Here is a 25,438-nt window from a genome sequence, read left to right as displayed (position 1 = left end):
TGAACGTAGCGGTTCACAATGTTTACTATATATCCTGTTGGTTTCTGTGAATGTAGCGGTTCACAATGTTTACTATATATCTTGTTGGTTTCTGTGAATGTAGCGGTTCACAATGTTTACTATATATCCTGTTGGTTTCTGTGAACGTAGCGGTTCACAGTGTTTACTATATATCTTGTTGGTTTCTGTGAACGTAGCGGTTCACAATGTTTACTATATATCCTGTTGGTTTCTGTGAATGTAGCGGTTCACAATGTTTACTATATATCTTGTTGGTTTCTGTGAACGTAGCGGTTCACAATGTTTACTATATATCTTGTTGGTTTCTGTGAACGTAGCGGCAGGTCGCCTAGTGGTTAGAGTGTAGTGGCGGCAGGTAGCCTAGTGGTTAGAGTGTAGGGGCGGCAGGGTAGCCTAGTGGTTAGAGTGTAGGGGTGGCAGGTAGCCTAGTGGTTTGAGTGTAGGGGTGGCAGGGAGCCTAGTGGTTAGAGCGTTGGACTCGTAACAGGAAGGTTGCAAGTTCAAACCCCCGAGCTGACAAGGTACAAATCTGTCGTTCTGCCCCTGAACAAGACAGTTAACCCACTGTTCCTAGGCCATCATTGAAAATAAGAATTTCTTAACTGACTTGCCTGGTTAAATAAAGGTAAATAAATGTAAAAAATCTTCATCTGATACAGGTAATTCTAATCTATTATTCTCTCTGTCTGTTGTTTTTCTTCTCCAGTCTGTTGTGCAATGATCTCTCCTCAGTGTGTCAGAGTGTGTCGCCTCAAACAGGCTCCGTCCCAATGATCTCTCCTCAGTGTGTCGCCTACCAAACAAACAGGCTCCGTCCCAATGATCTCTCCTCAGTGTGTCATAGTGTGTCGCCTACCAAACAAACAGGCTCCGTCCCAATGATCTCTCCTCAGTGTGTCAGAGTGTGTCGCCTACCAAACAAACAGGCTCCGTCCCAATGATCTCTCCTTAGTGTGTCAGAGTGTGTCGCCTACCACACAAACAGGCTCCGTCCCAATGATCTCTCCTCAGTGTGTTGCCTACCAAACAAACAGGCTCCGTCCCAATGATCTCTCCTCAGTGTGTCAGAGTGTGTCGCCGACCAAACAAACAGGCTCCGTCCCAATGATCTCTCCTCAGTGTGTCAGAGTGTGTCGCCGACCAAACAAACAGGCTCCGTCCCAATGATCTCTCCTCAGTGTGTTGCCTACCAAACAAACAGGCTCCGTCCCAATGATCTCTCCTCAGTGTGTCGCCTACCACACAAACAGGCTCCGTCCCAATGATCTCTCCTCAGTGTGTCGCCTACCAAACAAACAGGCTCCGTCCCAATGATCTCTCCTCAGTGTGTCAGAGTGTGTCGCCTACCAAACAAACAGGCTCCGTCCCAATGATCTCTCCTCAGTGTGTCGCCTACCACACAAACAGGCTCCGTCCCAATGATCTCTCCTCAGTGTGTCAGAGTGTGTCGCCTACCAAACAAACAGGCTCCGTCCCAATGATCTCTCCTCAGTGTGTCATAGTGTGTCGCCTACCAAACAAACAGGCTCCGTCCCAATGATCTCTCCTCAGTGTGTCAGAGTGTGTCGCCTACCACACAAACAGGCTCCGTCCCAATGATCTCTCCTTCCTCCTGAAGTGTGCACTCGTTCACTCCTTCACACAAATCTACAAAAATAAAAAATAAATGTATTGGATTGGTGGAGACACAGGCTTAGTGGGAGTTTCTTCCATATGTCTTATACCAGTCATTTTCTTTCAAATCGGTGAAGGGGTCGTGAACAAGTGCACACTTCGGGGAGGAAAGAGAGATAATTGGGACGGAGCCTGTTTGTTTGGTAGGCGACACACTCTGACACTAGTTTAGTCCTTCACTGCAGAAGGGTCGAAGGACACAGACTTTAATTAACTCAAAACACCACCGTTCTGTAATTGCCATTCATGTGTGTGTGACACTATGAGACGAGCTATGAACCAATTATCACTCTTTCCTTCCAAATGGTGCACTTGTTAACTTCCCTTCACTGATTTGAAAGAAAATGACAGTTATAAATGACTGGTATAAATGACTGTTATAAAAGACAGTTATAAAAGACAGTTATAAAAGACAGTTATAAATGACAGTTATAAATGACAGTTATAAATGACAGTTATAAATGACTGGTATAAATGACTGGTATAAATGACTGGTATAAATGACAGTTATAAATGACAGTTATAAATGACAGTTATAAATGACAGGTATAAATGACTGGTATAAATGTTATAAATGACAGTTATAAATGACAGGTATAAATGACAGTTATAAATGACTGGTATAAATGACTGTTATAAATAATAGTTATAAATGACTGGTATAAATGACAGTTATAAATGACAGTTACAAATGACAGTTATAAATGACTGGTATAAATGACTGGTATAAATGTTATAAATGACAGTTATAAATGACTGGTATAAATGACTGGTATAAATGTTATAAATGACAGTTATAAATGACTGGTATAAATGACAGTTATAAATGACAGTTATAAATGACTGGTATAAATGACAGTTATAAATGACAGTTATAAATGACAGGTATAAATGACTGGTATAAATGTTATAAATGACAGTTATAAATGACAGTTATAAATGACAGGTATAAATGACAGGTATAAATGACTGGTATAAATGTTATAAATGACTGGTATAAATGACAGTTATAAATGACAGTTATAAATTAGTTATAAATGACAGTTATAAATTAGTTATAAATGACAGTTATAAATCAGTTATAAATGATAGTTATAAATGACTGGTATAAGAAACGTTCCTCCATCAAACTAATTCATGACCATTTGTGGGAAGTTGTGAGATATTATTGTGCTGCAGCCTCCTCTTAGTGTCAGAGTATCAGGCCTCTAGGTAGATGCCAACACATGAAGCCGGAGGAAGGAAGAGACAGAGCTGGTGAGTGCCACCATCTGGTGGCCGGAGCTGGTACTGCAGTCTCAATCATCACCACTCAGGTTACTGTGTCACCAAGTGCTTTACAGTTACAATACTCAAATAAACACACACATACATACACACACACACACACGCATACATACATACATACACACACACACACACACACACACACACACACACACACACACACACACACACACTCACACTCACACTCACATACATACATACATACATATATACATACATACATATATATATATATATATATACATACATACATATATACATACACATATATACATACACACATACACATGTAAAAAATTCCCTGTTTTAGGTCAGTTAGGATCACCACTTTATTTTAAGAATGCGAAATGTCAGAATAATGGTGGAGATAATGACCCCCCCCCCCCCCCTCCCCCTTTTATTTCATTCATCACATTCCCAGTGGGTCAGAAATGTACATATGTACATACACTCAATTAGTATTTGGTAGCATTGCCTTTAAATTGGATAACTTCGGACAAACATTTCGGGTAGCCTTCCACATGCTTCCCACAGTAAGTTTGGTGAATTTTGGCCCATTCCTCCTGACAGAGCTGGTGTAACTGAGTCAGGTTTGTAGGCATCCTTGCTCGCACACACTTTTTCAGTTCAGCCCACAAATGTTCTATGGGATTGAGGTCAGAGCTTTGTGATGGCCACTCCAATACCTTGACTTTGTCGTCCTTAAGCGATTTTGCCACAACTTTGGAAGTATGTTTGGGTCATTGTCCATTTGGAAGACCCATTTGCGACCAAGATTTAACTTCCTGACTGATGTCTTGAGATGTTGCTTCAATATATCCACATAATCTTCCTGCCTCATGATGCCATCTATTTTGTGAAGTGCACCAGTCCCTCCTGTAGCAAAGCACCCCCACAACATGATGCTGCCACCTCCGTGCTTCATGGTTGGGATGGTGTTTTTCGGCTTGCAGGCATCCCTCTTTTTCCTCCAAACATAACGATGGTCATTATGGCCAAACAGTTCTGTTTTTGTTTCATCAGACCAGAGGACATTTCTCTAAAAAGTACGATCTTTGTCCCCATGTGCAGTTACAAACCATAGTCTGTTTTTTTTATGGCGGTTTTGGAGCAGTGGCTTCTTTCTTGCTGAGCGGCCTTTCAGGTTATGTCGATATAGGACTCGTTTACTGTGGATATATATACTTTTGTACCCGTTTCCTCCAGAATCATCACAAGATCTTTTGCTGTTGTTCTGGGATTGATTTGCACTTTTCGCACCAAAGTACGTTCATCTCTAGGAGACAGAATGAGTCTCCTTCCTGAGCGGTATGACAGCTGTGTGGTCCCATGGTGTTTATACTTGCGTACTATTGTTTGTATAGATGAACGTGGTACCTCAGGCATTTGGAAATTTCTCCCAAGGATGAACCAGATTTGTGGAGGTCTACAATTATTTTTCCCTTAGGTCTTGGTTGATTTCTCTTCATTTTCCCATGATGTCAAGCAAAGAGGCACTGAGTTTGAAGGTAGGCCTTGAAATACATCCACAGGTAAACCTCCAATTGACTCAAATGCTGTCAATTAGCCTATCAGAAGCTTCTAAAGCCATGACATCATTTTCTGGAATTTTCCAAGCTGTTTAAAAGGCACAGTCAACTTAGTGTATGTAAACTTCTGACCCACTGGAATTGTGAATCAGTGAATTATAAGTGAAATAATCTGTCTAACAAATTGTTGTAAAAATGGTGTCATGCCCAAAGTAGATGTCCTAACTGACTTGCCAAAACTATAGTTTGTTAACAAGAAATGTGTGGAGTGGTTGAAAATCTAGTTTTAATAACTCCAAAATAAGTGTATGTAAACTTCGAAATGCAACTGTACGTACACACACAGTGAGGAACAAAATATTTAAAAACCAGGGCAAAATGTACATTTTCCATCATCATTGAATTTATTGAAGAAGAAAAAAAAGAGATATCAGGAATAAACAGCAGAGACACAGGACAGTATATTCAGGGAGACACGGGACAGTATATTCAGGGAGACACGGGACAGTATATTCAGGGAGACACGGGACAGTATATTCAGGGAGACAGTATATTCAGGGAGACACGGGACAGTATATTCAGGGAGACACGGGACAGTATATTCAGGGAGACACGGGACAGTATATTCAGGGAGACACGGGACAGTATATTCATGGAGACACGGGACAGTATATTCAGGGAGACAGTATATTCAGGGAGACACGGGACAGTATATTCAGGGAGACACGGGACAGTATATTCAGGGAGACACGGGACAGTATATTCAGGGAGACACGGGACAGTATATTAATATAATAATAATATATCCCATTTAGCAGACGCTTTTGTCCAAAGCGACTTACAAGATGGCTGGGGCCACTACTTTTACATATGGGTGGCCCTAGCGGGAATCGAACCCACGACGCTTGGCGTTGCAAGCACCATGCTCTACCGACTGAGCCACACAGGACCCGTATATTCAGGGAGACACGGGACAGTATATTCAGGGAGACACGGGACAGTATATTCAGGGAGACACGGGACAGTATATTCAGGGAGACACTGGACAGTATATTCAGGGAGACACTGGACAGTATATTCAGGGAGACACGGACAGTATATTCAGGGAGACATTCAGGGACACGGGACAGTATATTCAGGGAGACACGGGACAGTATATTCAGGGAGACACGGGACAGTATATTCAGGGAGACACGGGACAGTATATTCAGGGAGACACGGGACAGTATATTCAGGGAGACAGTATATTCAGGGAGACACGGGACAGTATATTCAGGGAGACACTGGACAGTATATTCAGGGAGACACGGGACAGTATATTCAGGGAGACACGGGACAGTATATTCAGGGAGACATATATTCAGGGAGACACGGGACAGTATATTCAGGAGACAGGGACAGTATATTCAGGGAGACACGGGACAGTATATTCAGGGAGACACGGGACAGTATATTCAGGGAGACACGGGACAGTATATTCAGGGAGACACGGGACAGTATATTCAGGGAGACACTGGACAGTATATTCAGGGAGACACGGGACAGTATATTCAGGGAGACACTGGACAGTATATTCAGGGAGACACGGGACAGTATATTCAGGGAGACACTGGACAGTATATTCAGGGAGACACGGGACAGTATATTCAGGGAGACACGGGACAGTATATTCAGGGAGACACGGGACAGTATATTCAGGGAGACACTGGACAGTATATTCAGGGAGACACTGGACAGTATATTCAGGGAGACACTGGACAGTATATTCAGGGAGACACGGGACAGTATATTCAGGGAGACACTGGACAGTATATTCAGGGAGACACTGGACAGTATATTCAGGGAGACACTGGACAGTATATTCAGGGAGACACGGGACAGTATATTCAGGGAGACACGGGACAGTATATTCAGGGAGACACTGGACAGTATATTCAGGGAGACACGGGACAGTATATTCAGGGAGACAGTATATTCAGGGAGACAGTATGTTCAGGGAGACACGGGACAGTATTTTCAGGGAGACACGGGACAGTATATTCAGGGAGATATTCACAGGAGACAGTATATTCAGGGAGACACTGGACAGTATTTTCAGGGAGACACTGGACAGTATATTCAGGGAGACACTGGACAGTATATTCAGGGAGACACGGGACAGTATATTCAGGGAGACACGGGACAGTATATTCAGGGAGACAGTATATTCAGGGAGACAGTATATTCAGGGAGACACTGGACAGTATTTTCAGGGAGACACTGGACAGTATATTCAGGGAGACACTGGACAGTATATTCAGGGAGACACGGGACAGTATATTCAGGGAGACACTGGACAGTATATTCAGGGAGACACAGGACAGTATATTCAGGGAGACAGTATATTCAGGGAGACACGGGACAGTATATTCAGGGAGACACGGGACAGTATATTCAGGGAGACACGGGACAGTATATTCAGGGAGACACGGGACAGTATATTCAGGGAGACACGGGACAGTATATTCAGGGAGACACAGGACAGTATATTCAGGGAGACACAGGACAGTATATTCAGGGAGACACAGGACAGTATATTCAGGGAGACACGGGACAGTATATTCAGGGAGACACGGGACAGTATATTCAGGGAGACACGGGACAGTATATTCAGGGAGACAGTATATTCAGGGAGACACGGGACAGTATATTCAGGGAGACAGTATATTCAGGGAGACACGGGACAGTATATTCAGGGAGACACAGGACAGTATATTCAGGGAGACACAGGACAGTATATTCAGGGAGACACGGGACAGTATATTCAGGGAGACAGTATATTCAGGGAGACACGGGACAGTATATTCAGGGAGACACAGGACAGTATATTCAGGGAGACAGTATATTCAGGGAGACACGGGACAGTATATTCAGGGAGACAGTATATTCAGGGAGACACGGGACAGTATATTCAGGGAGACAGTATATTCAGGGAGACAGTATATTCAGGGAGACACGGGACAGTATATTCAGGGAGACAGTATATTCAGGGAGACACGGGACAGTATATTCAGGGAGACACGGGACAGTATATTCAGGGAGACACGGGACAGTATATTCAGGGAGACACGGGACAGTATATTCAGGGAGACACGGGACAGTATATTCAGGGAGACACGGGACAGTATATTCAGGGAGACACGGGACAGTATATTCAGGAGACACTGGACAGTATATTCAGGGAGACACTGGACAGTATATTCAGGGAGACACTGGACAGTATATTCAGGGAGACAGGACAGTATATTCAGGGAGACAGGACAGTATATTCAGGGAGACACGGGACAGTATATTCAGGGAGACACGGGACAGTATATTCAGGGAGACACGGGACAGTATATTCAGGACAGTATATTCAGGGAGACACGGGACAGTATATTCAGGGAGACACGGGACAGTATATTCAGGGAGACACTGGACAGTATATTCAGGGAGACACGGGACAGTATATTCAGGGAGACACTGGACAGTATATTCAGGGAGACACTGGACAGTATATTCAGGGACACTGACAGTATATTCAGGGAGACAGGGACAGTATATTCAGGGAGACACTGGACAGTATATTCAGGGAGACACGGGACAGTATATTCAGGGAGACAGTATATTCAGGGAGACAGTATGTTCAGGGAGACACGGGACAGTATTTTCAGGGAGACACGGGACAGTATATTCAGGGAGACAGTATATTCAGGGAGACAGTATATTCAGGGAGACACTGGACAGTATTTTCAGGGAGACACTGGACAGTATATTCAGGGAGACACTGGACAGTATATTCAGGGAGACACGGGACAGTATATTCAGGGAGACAGTATATTCAGGGACAGTATATTCAGGGAGACACTGGACAGTATTTTCAGGGAGACACTGGACAGTATATTCAGGGAGACACTGGACAGTATATTCAGGGAGACACTACAGTATATTCAGGGAGACACTGGACAGTATATTCAGGGAGACACTGGACAGTATATTCAGGGAGACACTGGACAGTATATTCAGGGAGACACGGGACAGTATATTCAGGGAGACACGGGACAGTATATTCAGGGAGACACAGGAGACAGTATATTCAGGGAGACACAGGACAGTATATTCAGGGAGACAGGACAGTATATTCAGGGAGACACAGGACAGTATATTCAGGGAGACACAGGACAGTATATTCAGGGAGACACGGGACAGTATATTCAGGGAGACACAGGACAGTATATTCAGGGAGACAGTATATTCAGGGAGACACGGGACAGTATATTCAGGGAGACAGTATATTCAGGGAGACACAGGGACAGTATATTCAGGGAGACACGGGACAGTATATTCAGGGAGACACAGGACAGTATATTCAGGGAGACACAGGACAGTATATTCAGGGAGACACAGGACAGTATATTCAGGGAGACACGGGACAGTATATTCAGGAGACAGTATATTCAGGGAGACACGGGACAGTATATTCAGGGAGACACAGGACAGTATATTCAGGGAGACAGTATATTCAGGGAGACAGTATATTCAGGGAGACAGTATATTCAGGGAGACAGTATATTCAGGGAGACAGTATATTCAGGGAGACACGGGACAGTATATTCAGGGAGACAGTATATTCAGGGAGACACGGGACAGTATATTCAGGGAGACACTGGACAGTATATTCAGGGAGACACGGGACAGTATATTCAGGGAGACACATGGGAACAAAGGAGCAGTTACACCCTTTTAGTGGTTTTGGTCCAACTGTCATCTGCCTTCCACAGTTGATTACAGCTCCTTCAATGTCAGCGTGTTGAATTAGAAAGACAACTCTCCATTCTGATAAAACCACAAATTATACAGATTCATAAAATGTCTCAATTCTGACACAACCATCCAAAAAGAAAACAGATAAGTCATTTATTAAAAGTGCCGTTCGCTGAAACAAATTGCCCCTCATCAATGACGACACAGATATTGACCATTTTGAAAAGCACATTCACGCTCAGATCCAATATGGATCAAATCATTCACATATTCACTTCCTGGTCAAATCATTCACTTCCTGGTCAAATCATCCATTTCCTGGTTTCTCCACAAGACAAAAATTGGCCACATTTCTGTTTTCCACTATTGACCATTATAACAGAATGTGATGTCACCACTAATCATTATAACAGAATGTGATGTCACCACTGATCATTATAACAGAATGTGATGTCACCACTGATCACTATAACAGAATGTGAAGTCACTAAGGCACCACTGATCATTATAACAGAATGTGAAGTCACTAAGGCACCACTGATCATTATAACAGAATGTGATGTGACCACTGATCACTATAACAGAATGTGAAGTCACTAAGGCACCACTGATCATTATAACATAATGTGAAGTCACTAAGGCACCACTGATCATTATAACAGAATGTGATGTCACTAATCATTATAACAGAATGTGAAGTCACTAAGGCACCACTGATCATTATAACATAATGTGAAGTCACTAAGGCACCACTGATCATTATAACAGAATGTGATGTCACTGATCATTATAACAGAATGTGAAGTCACTAAGGCACCACTGATCATTATAACAGAATGTGATGTCACCACTGATCATTATAACAGAATGTGAAGTCACTAAGGCACCACTGATCATTATAACAGAATGTGATGTCACCACTAATCATTATAACAGAATGTGATGTCACCACTGATCACTATAACAGAATGTGAAGTCACTAAGGCACCACTGATCATTATAACAGAATGTGATGTGACTAAGGCACCACTGATCATTATAACAGAATGTGAAGTCACCAAGGCACCACTAATCATTAAAACAGAATGTGATGTCACTGATCATTATAACAGAATGTGAAGTCACTAAGACACCACTGATCATTATAACAGAATGTGAAGTCACCACTGATCATTATAACAGAATGTGAAGTCACTAAGGCACCACTGATAATTATAACAGAATGTGAAGTCACCAAGGCACCACTGATCATTATAACAGAATGTGAAGTCACTAAGGCACCACTAATCATTATAACAGAATGTGAAGTCACCAAGGCACCACTGATCATTATAACAGAATGTGAAGTCACCAAGGCACCACTAATCATTATAACAGAATGTGAAGTCACCAAGGCACCACTGATCATTATAACAGAATGTGAAGTCACCAAGGCACCACTAATCATTATAACAGAATGTGAAGTCACCAAGGCACCACTGATCATTATAACAGAATGTGAAGTCACCAAGGCACCACTAATCATTATAACAGAATGTGAAGTCACCAAGGCACCACTGATCATTATAACAGAATGTGAAGTCACCAAGGCACCACTAATCATTATAACAGAATGTGAAGTCACCAAGGCACCACTGATCATTATAACAGAATGTGATGTCACCACTGATCATTATAACAGAATGTGAAGTCACCAAGGCACCACTAATCATTATAACAGAATGTGAAGTCACTAAGGCACCACTGATAATTATAACAGAATGTGAAGTCACCAAGGCACCACTGATCATTATAACAGAATGTGAAGTCACTAAGGCACCACTAATCATTATAACAGAATGTGAAGTCACCAAGGCACCACTGATCATTATAACAGAATGTGAAGTCACCAAGGCACCACTGATCATTATAACAGAATGTGAAGTCACCAAGGCACCACTAATCATTATAACAGAATGTGAAGTCACCAAGGCACCACTAATCATTATAACAGAATGTGATGTCACCACTGATCATTATAACAGAATGTGATGTGACCACTGATCACTATAACAGAATGTGAAGTCACTAAGGCACCACTGATCATTATAACATAATGTGAAGTCACTAAGGCACCACTGATCATTATAACAGAATGTGAAGTCACTAAGGCACCACTGATCATTATAACATAATGTGAAGTCACTAAGGCACCACTGATCATTATAACAGAATGTGATGTCACTGATCATTATAACAGAATGTGAAGTCACTAAGGCACCACTGATCATTATAACAGAATGTGATGTCACCACTGATCATTATAACAGAATGTGAAGTCACCACTGATCACTATAACAGAATGTGAAGTCACTAAGGCACCACTGATCATTATAACAGAATGTGATGTGACTAAGGCACCACTGATCATTATAACATAATGTGAAGTCACTAAGGCACCACTGATCATTATAACAGAATGTGAAGTCACTAAGGCACCACTGATCATTATAACATAATGTGAAGTCACTAAGGCACCACTGATCATTATAACAGAATGTGAAGTCACTAAGGCACCACTGATCATTATAACATAATGTGAAGTCACTAAGGCACCACTGATCATTATAACAGAATGTGATGTCACTGATCATTATAACAGAATGTGAAGTCACTAAGGCACCACTGATCATTATAACAGAATGTGATGTCACCACTGATCATTATAACAGAATGTGAAGTCACTAAGGCACCACTGATCATTATAACAGAATGTGATGTCACCACTAATCATTATAACAGAATGTGATGTCACCACTGATCACTATAACAGAATGTGAAGTCACTAAGGCACCACTGATCATTATAACAGAATGTGATGTGACTAAGGCACCACTGATCATTATAACAGAATGTGAAGTCACCAAGGCACCACTAATCATTAAAACAGAATGTGATGTCACTGATCATTATAACAGAATGTGAAGTCACTAAGACACCACTGATCATTATAACAGAATGTGAAGTCACCACTAATCATTATAACAGAATGTGAAGTCACCAAGGCACCACTGATCATTATAACAGAATGTGAAGTCACTAAGGCACCACTGATAATTATAACAGAATGTGAAGTCACCAAGGCACCACTGATCATTATAACAGAATGTGATGTCACCACTGATCATTATAACAGAATGTGATGTCACCAAGGCACCACTAATCATTATAACAGAATGTGAAGTCACCAAGGCACCACTGATCATTATAACAGAATGTGAAGTCACCAAGGCACCACTAATCATTATAACAGAATGTGAAGTCACCAAGGCACCACTGATCATTATAACAGAATGTGAAGTCACCAAGGCACCACTAATCATTATAACAGAATGTGAAGTCACCAAGGCACCACTGATCATTATAACAGAATGTGAAGTCACCAAGGCACCACTAATCATTATAACAGAATGTGAAGTCACCAAGGCACCACTAATCATTATAACAGAATGTGATGTCACCACTGATCATTATAACAGAATGTGATGTCACCAAGGCACCACTGATCATTATAACAGAATGTGAAGTCACTAAGGCACCACTGATCATTATAACAGAATGTGAAGTCACTAAGGCACCACTGATCATTATAACATAATGTGATGTCACTAAGGCACCACTGATCATTATAACATAATGTAATGTCACTAATCATTATAACAGAATGTGAAGTCACCAAGGCACCACTGATCATTATAACATAATGTGAAGTCACCAAGGCACCACTGATCATTATAACAGAATGTGAAGTCACCACTAATCATTATAACAGAATGTGAAGTCACCAAGGCACCACTGATCATTATAACAGAATGTGAAGTCACCAAGGCACCACTGATCATTATAACAGAATGTGAAGTCACTAAGTCACCACTAATCATTATAACAGAATGTGAAGTCACCAAGGCACCACTGATCATTATAACAGAATGTGAAGTCACCAAGGCACCACTGATCATTATAACAGAATGTGAAGTCACTAAGGCACCACTGATCATTATAACAGAATGTGAAGTCACTAAGGCACCACTGATCATTATAACAGAATGTGATGTGACTAAGGCACCACTGATCATTATAACAGAATGTGAAGTCACCAAGGCACCACTAATCATTAAAACAGAATGTGATGTCACTGATCATTATAACAGAATGTGAAGTCACTAAGACACCACTGATCATTATAACAGAATGTGAAGTCACCACTAATCATTATAACAGAATGTGAAGTCACCAAGGCACCACTGATCATTATAACAGAATGTGAAGTCACTAAGGCACCACTGATAATTATAACAGAATGTGAAGTCACCAAGGCACCACTGATCATTATAACAGAATGTGAAGTCACTAAGGCACCACTGATCATTATAACAGAATGTGAAGTCACCAAGGCACCACTGATCATTATAACAGAATGTGAAGTCACCAAGGCACCACTGATCATTATAACAATGTTAAATGGTAAAAGCGAGTCTCTTATAAGGAATAAAAGACCTTTGGCTGAAGGGCCAAGCATTTATACATTAACTTTGATCAACGCAAAACGCTGCTTAATAAAAGCTCATAAGACACTCATCACTGATCCGGGGTCAGGACATAACATTATAAAACGAACTAAGGGGGGTGATTACAGAGCTAACATCTGATCTGGAGTCAGGACATAACATTATAAAACGAACTAAGGGGGGCGATTACAGAGCTAACATTACTTACATTACTTATAGACAGACACACGGTTGAGTGATGTTTAGCAGTGAGTCATTACTTACAGACAGACACACGGTTGAGTGATGTTTAGCAGTGAGTCATTACTCACAGACAGACGGTTGAGTGATGTTTAGCAGTGAGTCATTACTCACAGACAGACGGTTGAGTGATGTTTAGCAGTGAGTCATTACATTACTTACAGACAGACACACGGTTGAGTGATGTTTAGCAGTGAGTCATTACTTACAGACAGACACACGGTTGAGTGATGTTTAGCAGTGAGTCATTCCTTAGACAGGCAGACACACGGTTGAGTGATGTCAGCCATTAGCAGTGAGTCATTACTTACAGCCAGACACACGGTTGAGTGATGTTTAGCAGTGAGTCATTACTTAGACACACGGTTGAGTGATGTTTAGCAGTGAGTCATTACATTACTTACAGACAGACACACGGTTGAGTGATGTTTAGCAGTGAGTCATTATTTACAGACAGACGGTTGAGTGATGTTTAGCAGTGAGTCATTACATTACTTACAGACAGACACACGGTTGAGTGATGTTTAGCAGTGAGTCATTACTTACAGACAGACACACGGTTGAGTGATGTTTAGCAGTGAGTCATTACTTAGACAGGCAGACACACGGTTGAGTGATGTCAGCCATTAGCAGTGAGTCATTACTTACAGCCAGACACACGGTTGAGTGATGTTTAGCAGTGAGTCATTACTTAGACACACGGTTGAGTGATGTTTAGCAGTGAGTCATTACATTACTTACAGACAGACAGACGGTTGAGTGATGTTTAGCAGTGACTCATTACATTACTTACAGACAGACACACGGTTGAGTGATGTTTAGCAGTGAGTCATTACTTACAGACAGACACACGGTTGAGTGATGTTTAGCAGTGAGTCATTACTTAGACAGGCAGACACACGGTTGAGTGATGTCAGCCATTAGCAGTGAGTCATTACTTACAGCCAGACACACGGTTGAGTGATGTTTAGCAGTGAGTCATTACTTAGACACACGGTTGAGTGATGTTTAGCAGTGAGTCATTACATTACTTACAGACAGACAGACGGTTGAGTGATGTTTAGCAGTGACTCATTACATTACTTACAGACAGACACACGGTTGAGTGATGTTTAGCAGTGAGTCATTACTTACAGACAGACACACGGTTGAGTGATGTTTAGCAGTGAGTCATTACTTAGACAGGCAGACACACGGTTGAGTGATGTCAGCCATTAGCAGTGAGTCATTACTTACAGCCAGACACACGGTTGAGTGATGTTTAGCAGTGAGTCATTACTTAGACACACGGTTGAGTGATGTTTAGCAGTGAGTCATTACATTACTTACAGACAGACAGACGGTTGAGTGATGTTTAGCAGTGACTCATTACATTACTTACAGACAGACACACGGTTGAGTGATGTTTAGCAGTGAGTCATTACTTACAGACAGACACACGGTTGAGTGATGTTTAGCAGTGAGTCATTACTTCCAGCCAGACACACGGTTGAGTGATGTTTAGCAGTGAGTCATTACTTAGACAGGCAGACACACGGTTGAGTGATGTCAGCCATTAGCAGTGAGTCATTACTTACAGCCAGACACACGGTTGAGTGATGTTTAGCAGTGAGTCATTACTTACAGACAGACACACGGTTGAGTGATGTCAGCCATTAGCAGTGAGTCATTACTAGGCAGTAAGGCCGTAGTTCCTTTTATATCTTCTAATCCCTACATAATCCCCATCATACAGATTAACTAACCACACACACACACACACACAACATACAGACAGACACCGTGTGGATGTGCTGGGTGTAGTGTTATACTGGGTATCAGCTTGACACAGAGGACAGTGTGATGACATGGATGACAATGAGGGGTCGCACGCATGCCAGGAGGGTATTACAGACATGAACCAGAGACCTAACAGACTTCAATACATCAACAGTGATAACCACAGTAACTAACCACACACACACACACACACACACACACTACATACAGACACCGTGTGGTGTTATGCTGGGTTTTAGGTCTCTGGTTCATGTCAGGAGGGTAATACAGACATGAACCAGACACCTAACAGACTTCAATACATCAACTATGAAAACAGTGATAGCCACGTCTCAAGCAGGGTAACAGTGATAGCCACGTCTCAACATGGTAACAGTGATAACCACATCTCAAGCAGGGTAACAGTGATAGCCACGTCTCAAGCAGGGTAACAGTGATAACCACATCTCAAGCAGGGTAACAGTGATAACCACGTCTCAAGCAGGGTAACAGTGATAACCACATCTCAAGCAGGGTAACAGTGATAGCCACATCTCAAGCAGGGTAACAGTGATAACCACGTCTCAAGCAGGGTAACAGTGATAACCACATCTCAAGCAGGGTAACAGTGATAACCACATCTCAAGCAGGGTAACAGTGATAACCACGTCTCAAGCAGGGTAACAGTGATAACCACGTCTCAAGCAGGGTAACAGTGATAACCACATCTCAAGCAGGGTAACAGTGATAACCACATCTCAAGCAGGGTAACAGTGATAACCACGTCTCAAGCAGGGTAACAGTGATAACCACATCTCAACATGGTAACAGTGATAACCACATCTCAAGCAGGGTAACAGTGATAACCACGTCTCAAGCAGGGTAACAGTGATAACCACATCTCAACATGGTAACAGTGATAGCCACATCTCAAGCAGGGTAACAGTGATAACCACGTCTCAAGCAGGGTAACAGTGATAACCACATCTCAACATGGTAACAGTGATAACCACATCTCAAGCAGGGTAACAGTGATAACCACATCTCAAGCAGGGTAACAGTGATAACCACATCTCAAGCAGGGTAACAGTGATAACCACGTCTCAAGCAGGGTAACAGTGATAACCACGTCTCAAGCAGGGTAACAGTGATAACCACATCTCAAGCAGGGTAACAGTGATAACCACATCTCAAGCAGGGTAACAGTGATAGCCACATCTCAACATGGTAACAGTGATAACCACATCTCAACATGGTAACAGTGATAACCACGTCTCAAGCAGGGTAACAGTGATAACCACGTCTCAAGCAGGGTAACAGTGATAACCACATCTCAACATGGTAACAGTGATAGCCACATCTCAAGCAGGGTAACAGTGATAACCACGTCTCAAGCAGGGTAACAGTGATAACCACGTCTCAAGCAGGGTAACAGTGATAACCACGTCTCAAGCAGGGTAACAGTGATAACCACATCTCAAGCAGGGTAACAGTGATAACCACGTCTCAAGCAGGGTAACAGTGATAGCCACGTCTCAAGCAGGGTAACAGTGATAACCACGTCTCAAGCAGGGTAACAGTGATAACCACGTCTCAAGCAGGGTAACAGTGATAGCCACATCTCAAGCAGGGTAACAGTGATAACCACGTCTCAAGCAGGGTAACAGTGATAGCCACATCTCAAGCAGGGTAACAGTGATAGCCACGTCTCAAGCAGGGTAACAGTGATAACCACATCTCAAGCAGGGTAACAGTGATAGCCACATCTCAAGCAGGGTAACAGTGATAGCCACGTCTCAAGCAGGGTAACAGTGATAGCCACGTCTCAAGCAGGGTAACAGTGATAACCACGTCTCAAGCAGGGTAACAGTGATAACCACGTCTCAAGCAGGGTAACAGTGATAACCACATCTCAAGCAGGGTAACAGTGATAACCACGTCTCAACATGGTAACAGTGATAACCACATCTCAAGCAGGGTAACAGTGTGTCCCTCCTCCCCGTGAGATCATCCCTCCTTCTTGTTCCGACCAAACAACTTAAAGCTGGATTTCTTCTTCTTTTCTTTCTTTGTGTCTGAAAGAGAGAGAGCGAGAGAGGATGGGATGAGAGCGAGAGAGGATGGGATGAGAGCGAGAGAGAGGATGGGATGAGAGCGAGAGAAGATGGGATGAGAGCAAGAGAGGATGGGATGAGAACGAGAGAGGATGGGATGAGAGCGAGAGAGGATGGGATGAGAGCGAGAGAGGATGGGATGAGAGCGAGAGAGGATGGGATGAGAGCGAGAGAGGATGGGATGAGAGCGAGAGAGGATGGGATGAGAGCGAGAGGATGGGATGAGAGCGAGAGATGGGATGAGAGCGAGAGAGAGTGAGGATGGGATGAGAGCGAGAGAGAGTGAGGATGGGATGAGAGCGAGAGAGAGTGAGGATGGGATGAGAGCGAGAGAGAGTGAGGATGGGATGAGAGCGAGAGAGAGTGAGGATGGGATGAGAGCGAGAGAGAGTGAGGATGGGATGAGAGCGAGAGAGAGAGAGGATGGGATGAGAGCGAGAGAGAGAGAGGATGGGATGAGAGCGAGAGAGGATGGGATGAGAGCGAGAGAGAGAGAGGATGGGATGAGAGCGAGAGAGAGAGGATGGGATGAGAGCGAGAGGATGGGATGAGAGCGAGAGAGAATGGGATGAGAGCGAGAGAGAGAGAGGATGGGATGAGAGCGAGAGAGAATGGGATGAGAGAGAGAGAGGATGGGATGAGAGCGAGAGAGAGAGGATGGGATGATGGGATGAGCGAGAGAGAGATGGGATGAGAGCGAGCGAGAGAGAGAGAGGGGATGAGAGCGAGAGAGAGAGGGATGGGATGAGAGCGAGAGAGAGAGGATGGGATGAGAGCGAGAGAGAGAGGATGGGATGAGAGCGAGAGAGAGAGGATGGGATGAGAGCGAGAGAGAGAGGATGGGATGAGAGCGAGAGAGAGGATGGGATGAGAGCGAGAGAGAGAGGATGGGATGAGAGCGAGAGAGATGGGATGAGATGAGAGCGAGAGGATGGGATGAGAGCGAGAGCGAGAGGATGGGATGAGAGCGAGAGAGAGAGGATGGGATGAGAGCGAGAGAGAGAGGATGGGAAGAGAGCGAGAGAGAGAGGATGGGATGAGATCGAGAGAGAGAGATGGGATGAGAGCGAGAGAGAGAGGATGGGATGAGAGCGAGAGAGAGAGGATGGGATGAGAGCGAGAGAGAGAGGATGGGATGAGAGCGAGAGAGAGAGGATGGGATGAGAGCGAGAGAGAGAGGATGGGATGAGAGCGAGAGGATGGGATGAGAGCGAGAGAGAGAGATGGGGGATGAGAGCGAGAGAGAGGGATGGGATGAGAGCGAGAGAGAGAGGATGGGATGAGAGCGAGAGAGAGAGGATGGGATGAGAGCGAGAGAGAGAGGATGGGATGAGAGCGAGAGAATGGGATGAGAGCGAGAGGATGGGATGAGAGCGAGAGGATGGGATGAGAGAGAGAGAGGATGGGATAGATAGATACAGAGGGTTAGAGAGGTTCTCCATAGATACAGAGGTTCTCCATAGATACAGAGGGTTAGAGAGGTTATCCATAGATACAGAGGTTCTCCATAGATACAGAGGGTTAGAGAGGTTCTCCATAGATACAGAGGGTTAGAGAGGTTCTCCATAGATACAGAGGGTTAGAGAGGTTCTCCATAGATACAGAGGGTTAGAGAGGTTCTCCATAGATACAGAGGGTTAGAGAGGTTCTCCATAGATACAGAGGGTTAGAGAGGACATTATTAGTGGGATGATTCACACAGTTGAGGAGCGATAGCACTTCCTGATTTGGCCTCCTTTTAGAGTCGGTTCATTAAGAAATGCTAGCAGGCATGACTGAATTGAAACGAGTTGGTTTCGGGGTTTGTTTTGATATGGGTGTGTGTGTGTGTGTGTTCACAGGTGGGAAGGGTTAGCCAAATTATTTAGCCAATTAGCTCAGTTTTCTCCCTTTCTGGTTCTGATAAGGGTTACAGAAGATAAACTGATCATAGAATTGTTTTTATTTTTACAGTGATAGCCACATCTCAACATGGTAACAGTGATAACCACATCTCAACATGGTAACAGTGATAACCACGTCTCAAGCAGGGTAACAGTGATAACCACGTCTCAAGCAGGGTAACAGTGATAACCACATCTCAACATGGTAACAGTGATAGCCACATCTCAAGCAGGGTAACAGTGATAACCACGTCTCAAGCAGGGTAACAGTGATAACCACATCTCAAGCAGGGTAACAGTGATAACCACGTCTCAAGCAGGGTAACAGTGATAGCCACGTCTCAAGCAGGGTAACAGTGATAACCACGTCTCAAGCAGGGTAACAGTGATAACCACGTCTCAAGCAGGGTAACAGTGATAACCACGTCTCAAGCAGGGTAACAGTGATAACCAAGTCTCAAGCAGGGTAACAGTGATAGCCACATCTCAAGCAGGGTAACAGTGATAACCACATCTCAAGCAGGGTAACAGTGATAACCACATCTCAACATGGTAACAGTGATAACCACATCTCAACATGGTAACAGTGATAACCACGTCTCAAGCAGGGTAACAGTGATAACCACATCTCAACATGGTAACAGTGATAACCACGTCTCAAGCAGGGTAACAGTGATAACCACATCTCAACATGGTAACAGTGATAACCACATCTCAAGCAGGGTAACAGTGATAACCACGTCTCAACATGGTAACAGTGATAACCACATCTCAACATGGTAACAGTGATAACCACGTCTCAAGCAGGGTAACAGTGATAACCACATCTCAACATGGTAACAGTGATAACCACGTCTCAAGCAGGGTAACAGTGATAACCACGTCTCAAGCAGGGTAACAGTGATAACCACATCTCAACATGGTAACAGTGATAACCACGTCTCAAGCAGGGTAACAGTGATAACCACATCTCAAGCAGGGTAACAGTGATAACCACGTCTCAAGCAGGGTAACAGTGATAACCACGTCTCAAGCAGGGTAACAGTGATAACCACGTCTCAAGCAGGGTAACAGTGATAACCACGTCTCAAGCAGGGTAACAGTGTGTCCCTCCTCCCCGTGAGATCATCCCTCCTTCTTGTTCCGACCAAACAACTTAAAGCTGGATTTCTTCTTCTTTTCTTTCTTTGTGTCTGAAAGAGAGAGCGAGAGAGGATGGGATGAGAGCGAGAGAGGATGGGATGAGAGCGAGAGAGGATGGGATGAGAGCGAGAGAGGATGGGATGAGAGAGAGAGGATGGGATGAGAGCGAGAGAGAGAGAGGATGGGATGAGAGCGAGAGAGGATGGGATGAGAGCGAGAGAGAGAGAGGATGGGATGAGAGCGAGAGAGGATGGGATGAGATGAGAGCGAGAGAGGATGGGATGAGAGCGAGAGAGAGAGAGAGAGGATGGGATGAGAGCGAGAGAGAGAGAGAGAGGATGGGATGAGAGCGAGAGAGAGAGGATGGGATGAGAGCGAGAGAGAGAGAGAGAGGATGGGATGAGAGCGAGAGAGAGAGGATGGGATGAGAGCGAGAGAGAGAGAGAGAGGATGGGATGAGAGCGAGAGAGAGAGAGAGGATGGGATGAGAGCGAGAGAGAGAGAGAGGGATGGGATGAGAGCGAGAGAGAGAGGGGATGGGATGAGAGCGAGAGAGAGAGGGATGGGATGAGAGCGAGAGAGAGAGAGAGAGGATGGGATGAGAGCGAGAGAGAGAGAGAGAGGATGGGATGAGAGCGAGAGAGAGAGAGAGAGGATGGGATGAGAGCGAGAGAGAGAGAGAGATGGGATGAGAGCGAGAGAGAGAGAGGGGATGGGATGAGAGCGAGAGAGAGAGGGGATGGGATGAGAGCGAGAGAGAGAGGGGATGGGATGAGAGCGAGAGAGAGAGGGGATGGGATGAGAGCGAGAGAGAGAGGGGATGGGATGAGAGCGAGAGAGAGAGAGGATGGGATGAGAGCGAGAGAGAGAGAGGATGGGATGAGAGCGAGAGAGAGAGAGGATGGGATGAGAGCGAGAGAGAGAGAGGATGGGATGAGAGCGAGAGAGAGAGAGGATGGGATGAGAGCGAGAGAGAGAGAGAGGATGGGATGAGAGCGAGAGAGAGAGAGAGGATGGGATGAGAGCGAGAGAGAGAGAGAGGATGGGATGAGAGCGAGAGAGAGAGAGAGGATGGGATGAGAGCGAGAGAGAGAGAGGATGGGATGAGAGCGAGAGAGAGAGAGAGGATGGGATGAGAGCGAGAGAGAGAGAGAGGATGGGATGAGAGCGAGAGAGAGAGAGGATGGGATGAGAGCGAGAGAGAGAGAGAGGATGGGATGAGAGCGAGAGAGAGGATGGGATGAGAGCGAGAGAGAGGATGGGATGAGAGCGAGAGAGAGAGAGAGGATGGGATGAGAGCGAGAGAGAGAGAGAGGATGGGATGAGAGCGAGAGAGAGAGAGGATGGGATGAGAGCGAGAGAGAGGATGGGATGAGAGCGAGAGAGAGGATGGGATGAGAGCGAGAGAGAGAGAGAGGATGGGATGAGAGTGAGAGAGAGAGAGGATGGGATGAGAGCGAGAGAGAGGATGGGATGAGAGCGAGAGAGAGGATGGGATGAGAGCGAGAGAGAGAGAGGATGGGATGAGAGCGAGAGAGAGAGAGGATGGGATGAGAGCGAGAGAGAGAGAGGATGGGATGAGAGCGAGAGAGAGAGAGATGGGATGAGAGCGAGAGAGAGAGAGGATGGGATGAGAGCGAGAGAGAGAGAGGATGGGATGAGAGCGAGAGAGGATGGGATGAGAGCGAGAGAGGATGGGATGAGAGCGAGAGAGAGAGAGGATGGGATGAGAGCGAGAGAGAGAGAGGATGGGATGAGAGCGAGAGAGAGAGAGGATGGGATGAGAGCGAGAGAGAGAGAGGATGGGATGAGAGCGAGAGAGAGAGAGGATGGGATGAGAGCGAGAGAGAGAGAGGATGGGATGAGAGCGAGAGAGAGAGAGGATGGGATGAGAGCGAGAGAGAGAGAGGATGGGATGAGAGCGAGAGAGAGAGAGGGATGGGATGAGAGCGAGAGAGAGAGAGGATGGGATGAGAGCGAGAGAGAGAGAGGATGGGATGAGAGCGAGAGAGAGAGAGGATGGGATGAGAGCGAGAGCGAGAGAGGATGGGATGAGAGCGAGAGAGGATGGGATGAGAGCGAGAGAGGATGGGATGAGAGCGAGCGAGAGAGGATGGGATGAGAGAGAGAGAGAGGATGGGATGAGAGCGAGAGAGAGAGGATGGGATGAGAGCGAGAGAGAGAGGATGGGATGAGAGCGAGAGAGAGAGGATGGGATGAGAGCGAGGATGGGATGAGCGCGAGAGAGAGAGAGAGGATGGGATGAGAGCGAGAGAGAGAGGATGGGATGAGAGCGAGAGAGAGAGGATGGGATGAGAGCGAGAGAGAGAGGATGGGATGAGAGCGAGAGAGAGAGGATGGGATGAGAGCGAGAGAGAGAGAGGATGGGATGAGAGCGAGAGAGAGAGAGGATGGGATGAGAGCGAGAGAGAGAGAGGATGGGATGAGAGCGAGAGAGAGAGAGGATGGGATGAGAGCGAGAGAGAGAGAGGATGGGATGAGAGCGAGAGAGAGAGAGGATGGGATGAGAGCGAGAGAGAGAGAGGATGGGATGAGCGCGAGAGAGAGAGAGAGGATGGGATGAGCGCGAGAGAGAGAGAGGATGGGATGAGCGCGAGAGAGAGAGAGAGGATGGGATGAGCGCGAGAGAGAGAGAGAGGGATGGGATGAGCGCGAGAGAGAGAGAGAGGATGGGATGAGCGCGAGAGAGAGAGAGAGGATGGGATGAGCGCGAGAGAGAGAGAGAGGATGGGATGAGCGCGAGAGAGAGAGAGGATGGGATGAGCGCGAGAGAGAGAGAGGATGGGATGAGCGCGAGAGAGAGAGAGAGGATGGGATGAGCGCGAGAGAGAGAGAGAGGATGGGATGAGCGCGAGAGAGAGAGAGAGGATGGGATGAGCGCGAGAGAGAGAGAGAGGATGGGATGAGCGCGAGAGAGAGAGAGAGGATGGGATGAGCGCGAGAGAGAGAGAGAGGATGGGATGAGCGCGAGAGAGAGAGAGGGATGGGATGAGCGCGAGAGAGAGAGAGAGAGGATGGGATGAGCGCGAGAGAGAGAGAGAGGATGGGATGAGCGCGAGAGAGAGAGAGAGGATGGGATGAGCGCGAGAGAGAGAGAGAGGATGGGATGAGCGCGAGAGAGAGAGAGAGGATGGGCGCGAGAGAGAGAGAGAGGATGGGCGCGAGAGAGAGAGAGAGGATGGGCGCGAGAGAGAGAGAGAGGATGGGCGCGAGAGAGAGAGAGAGGATGGGCGCGAGAGAGAGAGAGAGGATGGGCGCGAGAGAGAGAGAGAGGATGGGCGCGAGAGAGAGAGAGAGATGGGCGCGAGAGAGAGAGAGAGGATGGGATGAGCGCGAGAGAGAGAGAGAGGATGGGATGAGCGCGAGAGAGAGAGAGAGGATGGGATGAGCGCGAGAGAGAGAGAGAGGATGGGATGAGCGCGAGAGAGAGAGAGGATGGGATGAGCGCGAGAGAGAGAGAGAGGATGGGATGAGCGCGAGAGAGAGAGAGAGGATGGGATGAGCGCGAGAGAGAGAGAGAGGATGGGATGAGCGCGAGAGAGAGAGAGAGGATGGGATGAGCGAGAGAGAGAGAGAGGATGGGATGAGCGAGAGAGAGAGAGAGGATGGGATGAGCGAGAGAGAGAGAGAGGATGGGATGAGCGAGAGAGAGAGAGAGGATGGGATGAGCGAGAGAGAGAGAGAGGATGGGATGAGCGAGAGAGAGAGAGAGGATGGGATGAGCGAGAGAGAGAGAGAGGATGGGATGAGCGAGAGAGAGAGAGAGGATGGGATGAGCGAGAGAGAGAGAGAGGATGGGATGAGCGAGAGAGAGAGAGAGGATGGGATGAGCGAGAGAGAGAGAGAGGATGGGATGAGCGAGAGAGAGAGAGAGGATGGGATGAGCGAGAGAGAGAGAGAGGATGGGATGAGCGAGAGAGAGAGAGAGGATGGGATGAGCGCGAGAGGATGGGATGAGAGAGGATGGGATAGATAGATACAGAGGGTTAGAGAGGTTCTCCATAGATACAGAGGGTTAGAGAGGTTCTCCATAGATACAAAGGGTTAGAGAGGTTCTCCATAGATACAGAGGGTTAGAGAGGTTCTCCATAGATACAGAGGGTTAGAGAGGTTCTCCATAGATACAGAGGGTTAGAGAGGTTCTCCATAGATACAGAGGGTTAGAGAGGTTCTCCATAGATACAGAGGGTTAGAGAGGTTCTCCATAGATACAGAGGGTTAGAGAAGTTCTCCATAGATACAGAGGGTTAGAGAGGTTCTCCATAGATACAGAGGGTTAGAGAGGTTCTCCATAGATACAGAGGGTTAGAGAGGTTCTCCATAGATACAGAGGGTTAGAGAGGTTCTCCATAGATACAGAGGGTTAGAGAGGTTCTCCATAGATACAGAGGGTTAGAGAGGTTCTCCATAGATACAGAGGGTTAGAGAGGACATTATTA

At 45.5% G+C, this 25,438-nt stretch overlaps 1 protein-coding gene and 1 long non-coding RNA gene across 3 annotated transcripts in view; one reads left to right on the top strand and one right to left on the bottom strand.

Moving 5' to 3' along the window:
* Window positions 1-25,438, top strand: part of LOC135531036 (uncharacterized) — a 359,655-nt gene that overhangs the window by 180,797 nt on the left and 153,420 nt on the right. The gene's annotated exons all lie outside the window — the stretch shown is intronic.
* Window positions 19,206-25,438, bottom strand: part of LOC135531019 (MICAL-like protein 2) — a 32,574-nt gene continuing 26,341 nt past the window's right edge. For both annotated transcript variants that reach the window (XM_064959168.1, XM_064959173.1), the window contains exon 16: window positions 19,206-21,028. In XM_064959168.1, coding sequence (XP_064815240.1) covers window positions 20,961-21,028 — 68 coding nt within the window. In that variant the 3' untranslated portion in view covers window positions 19,206-20,960. The remainder of the gene's footprint in view (window positions 21,029-25,438) is intronic.

The sequence above is a fragment of the Oncorhynchus masou genome, chromosome 5 (assembly GCF_036934945.1).
Source record: "Oncorhynchus masou masou isolate Uvic2021 chromosome 5, UVic_Omas_1.1, whole genome shotgun sequence".
Taxonomy (NCBI): domain Eukaryota; kingdom Metazoa; phylum Chordata; class Actinopteri; order Salmoniformes; family Salmonidae; genus Oncorhynchus; species Oncorhynchus masou.
This window is presented reverse-complemented; position numbering and strand designations above follow the sequence as displayed.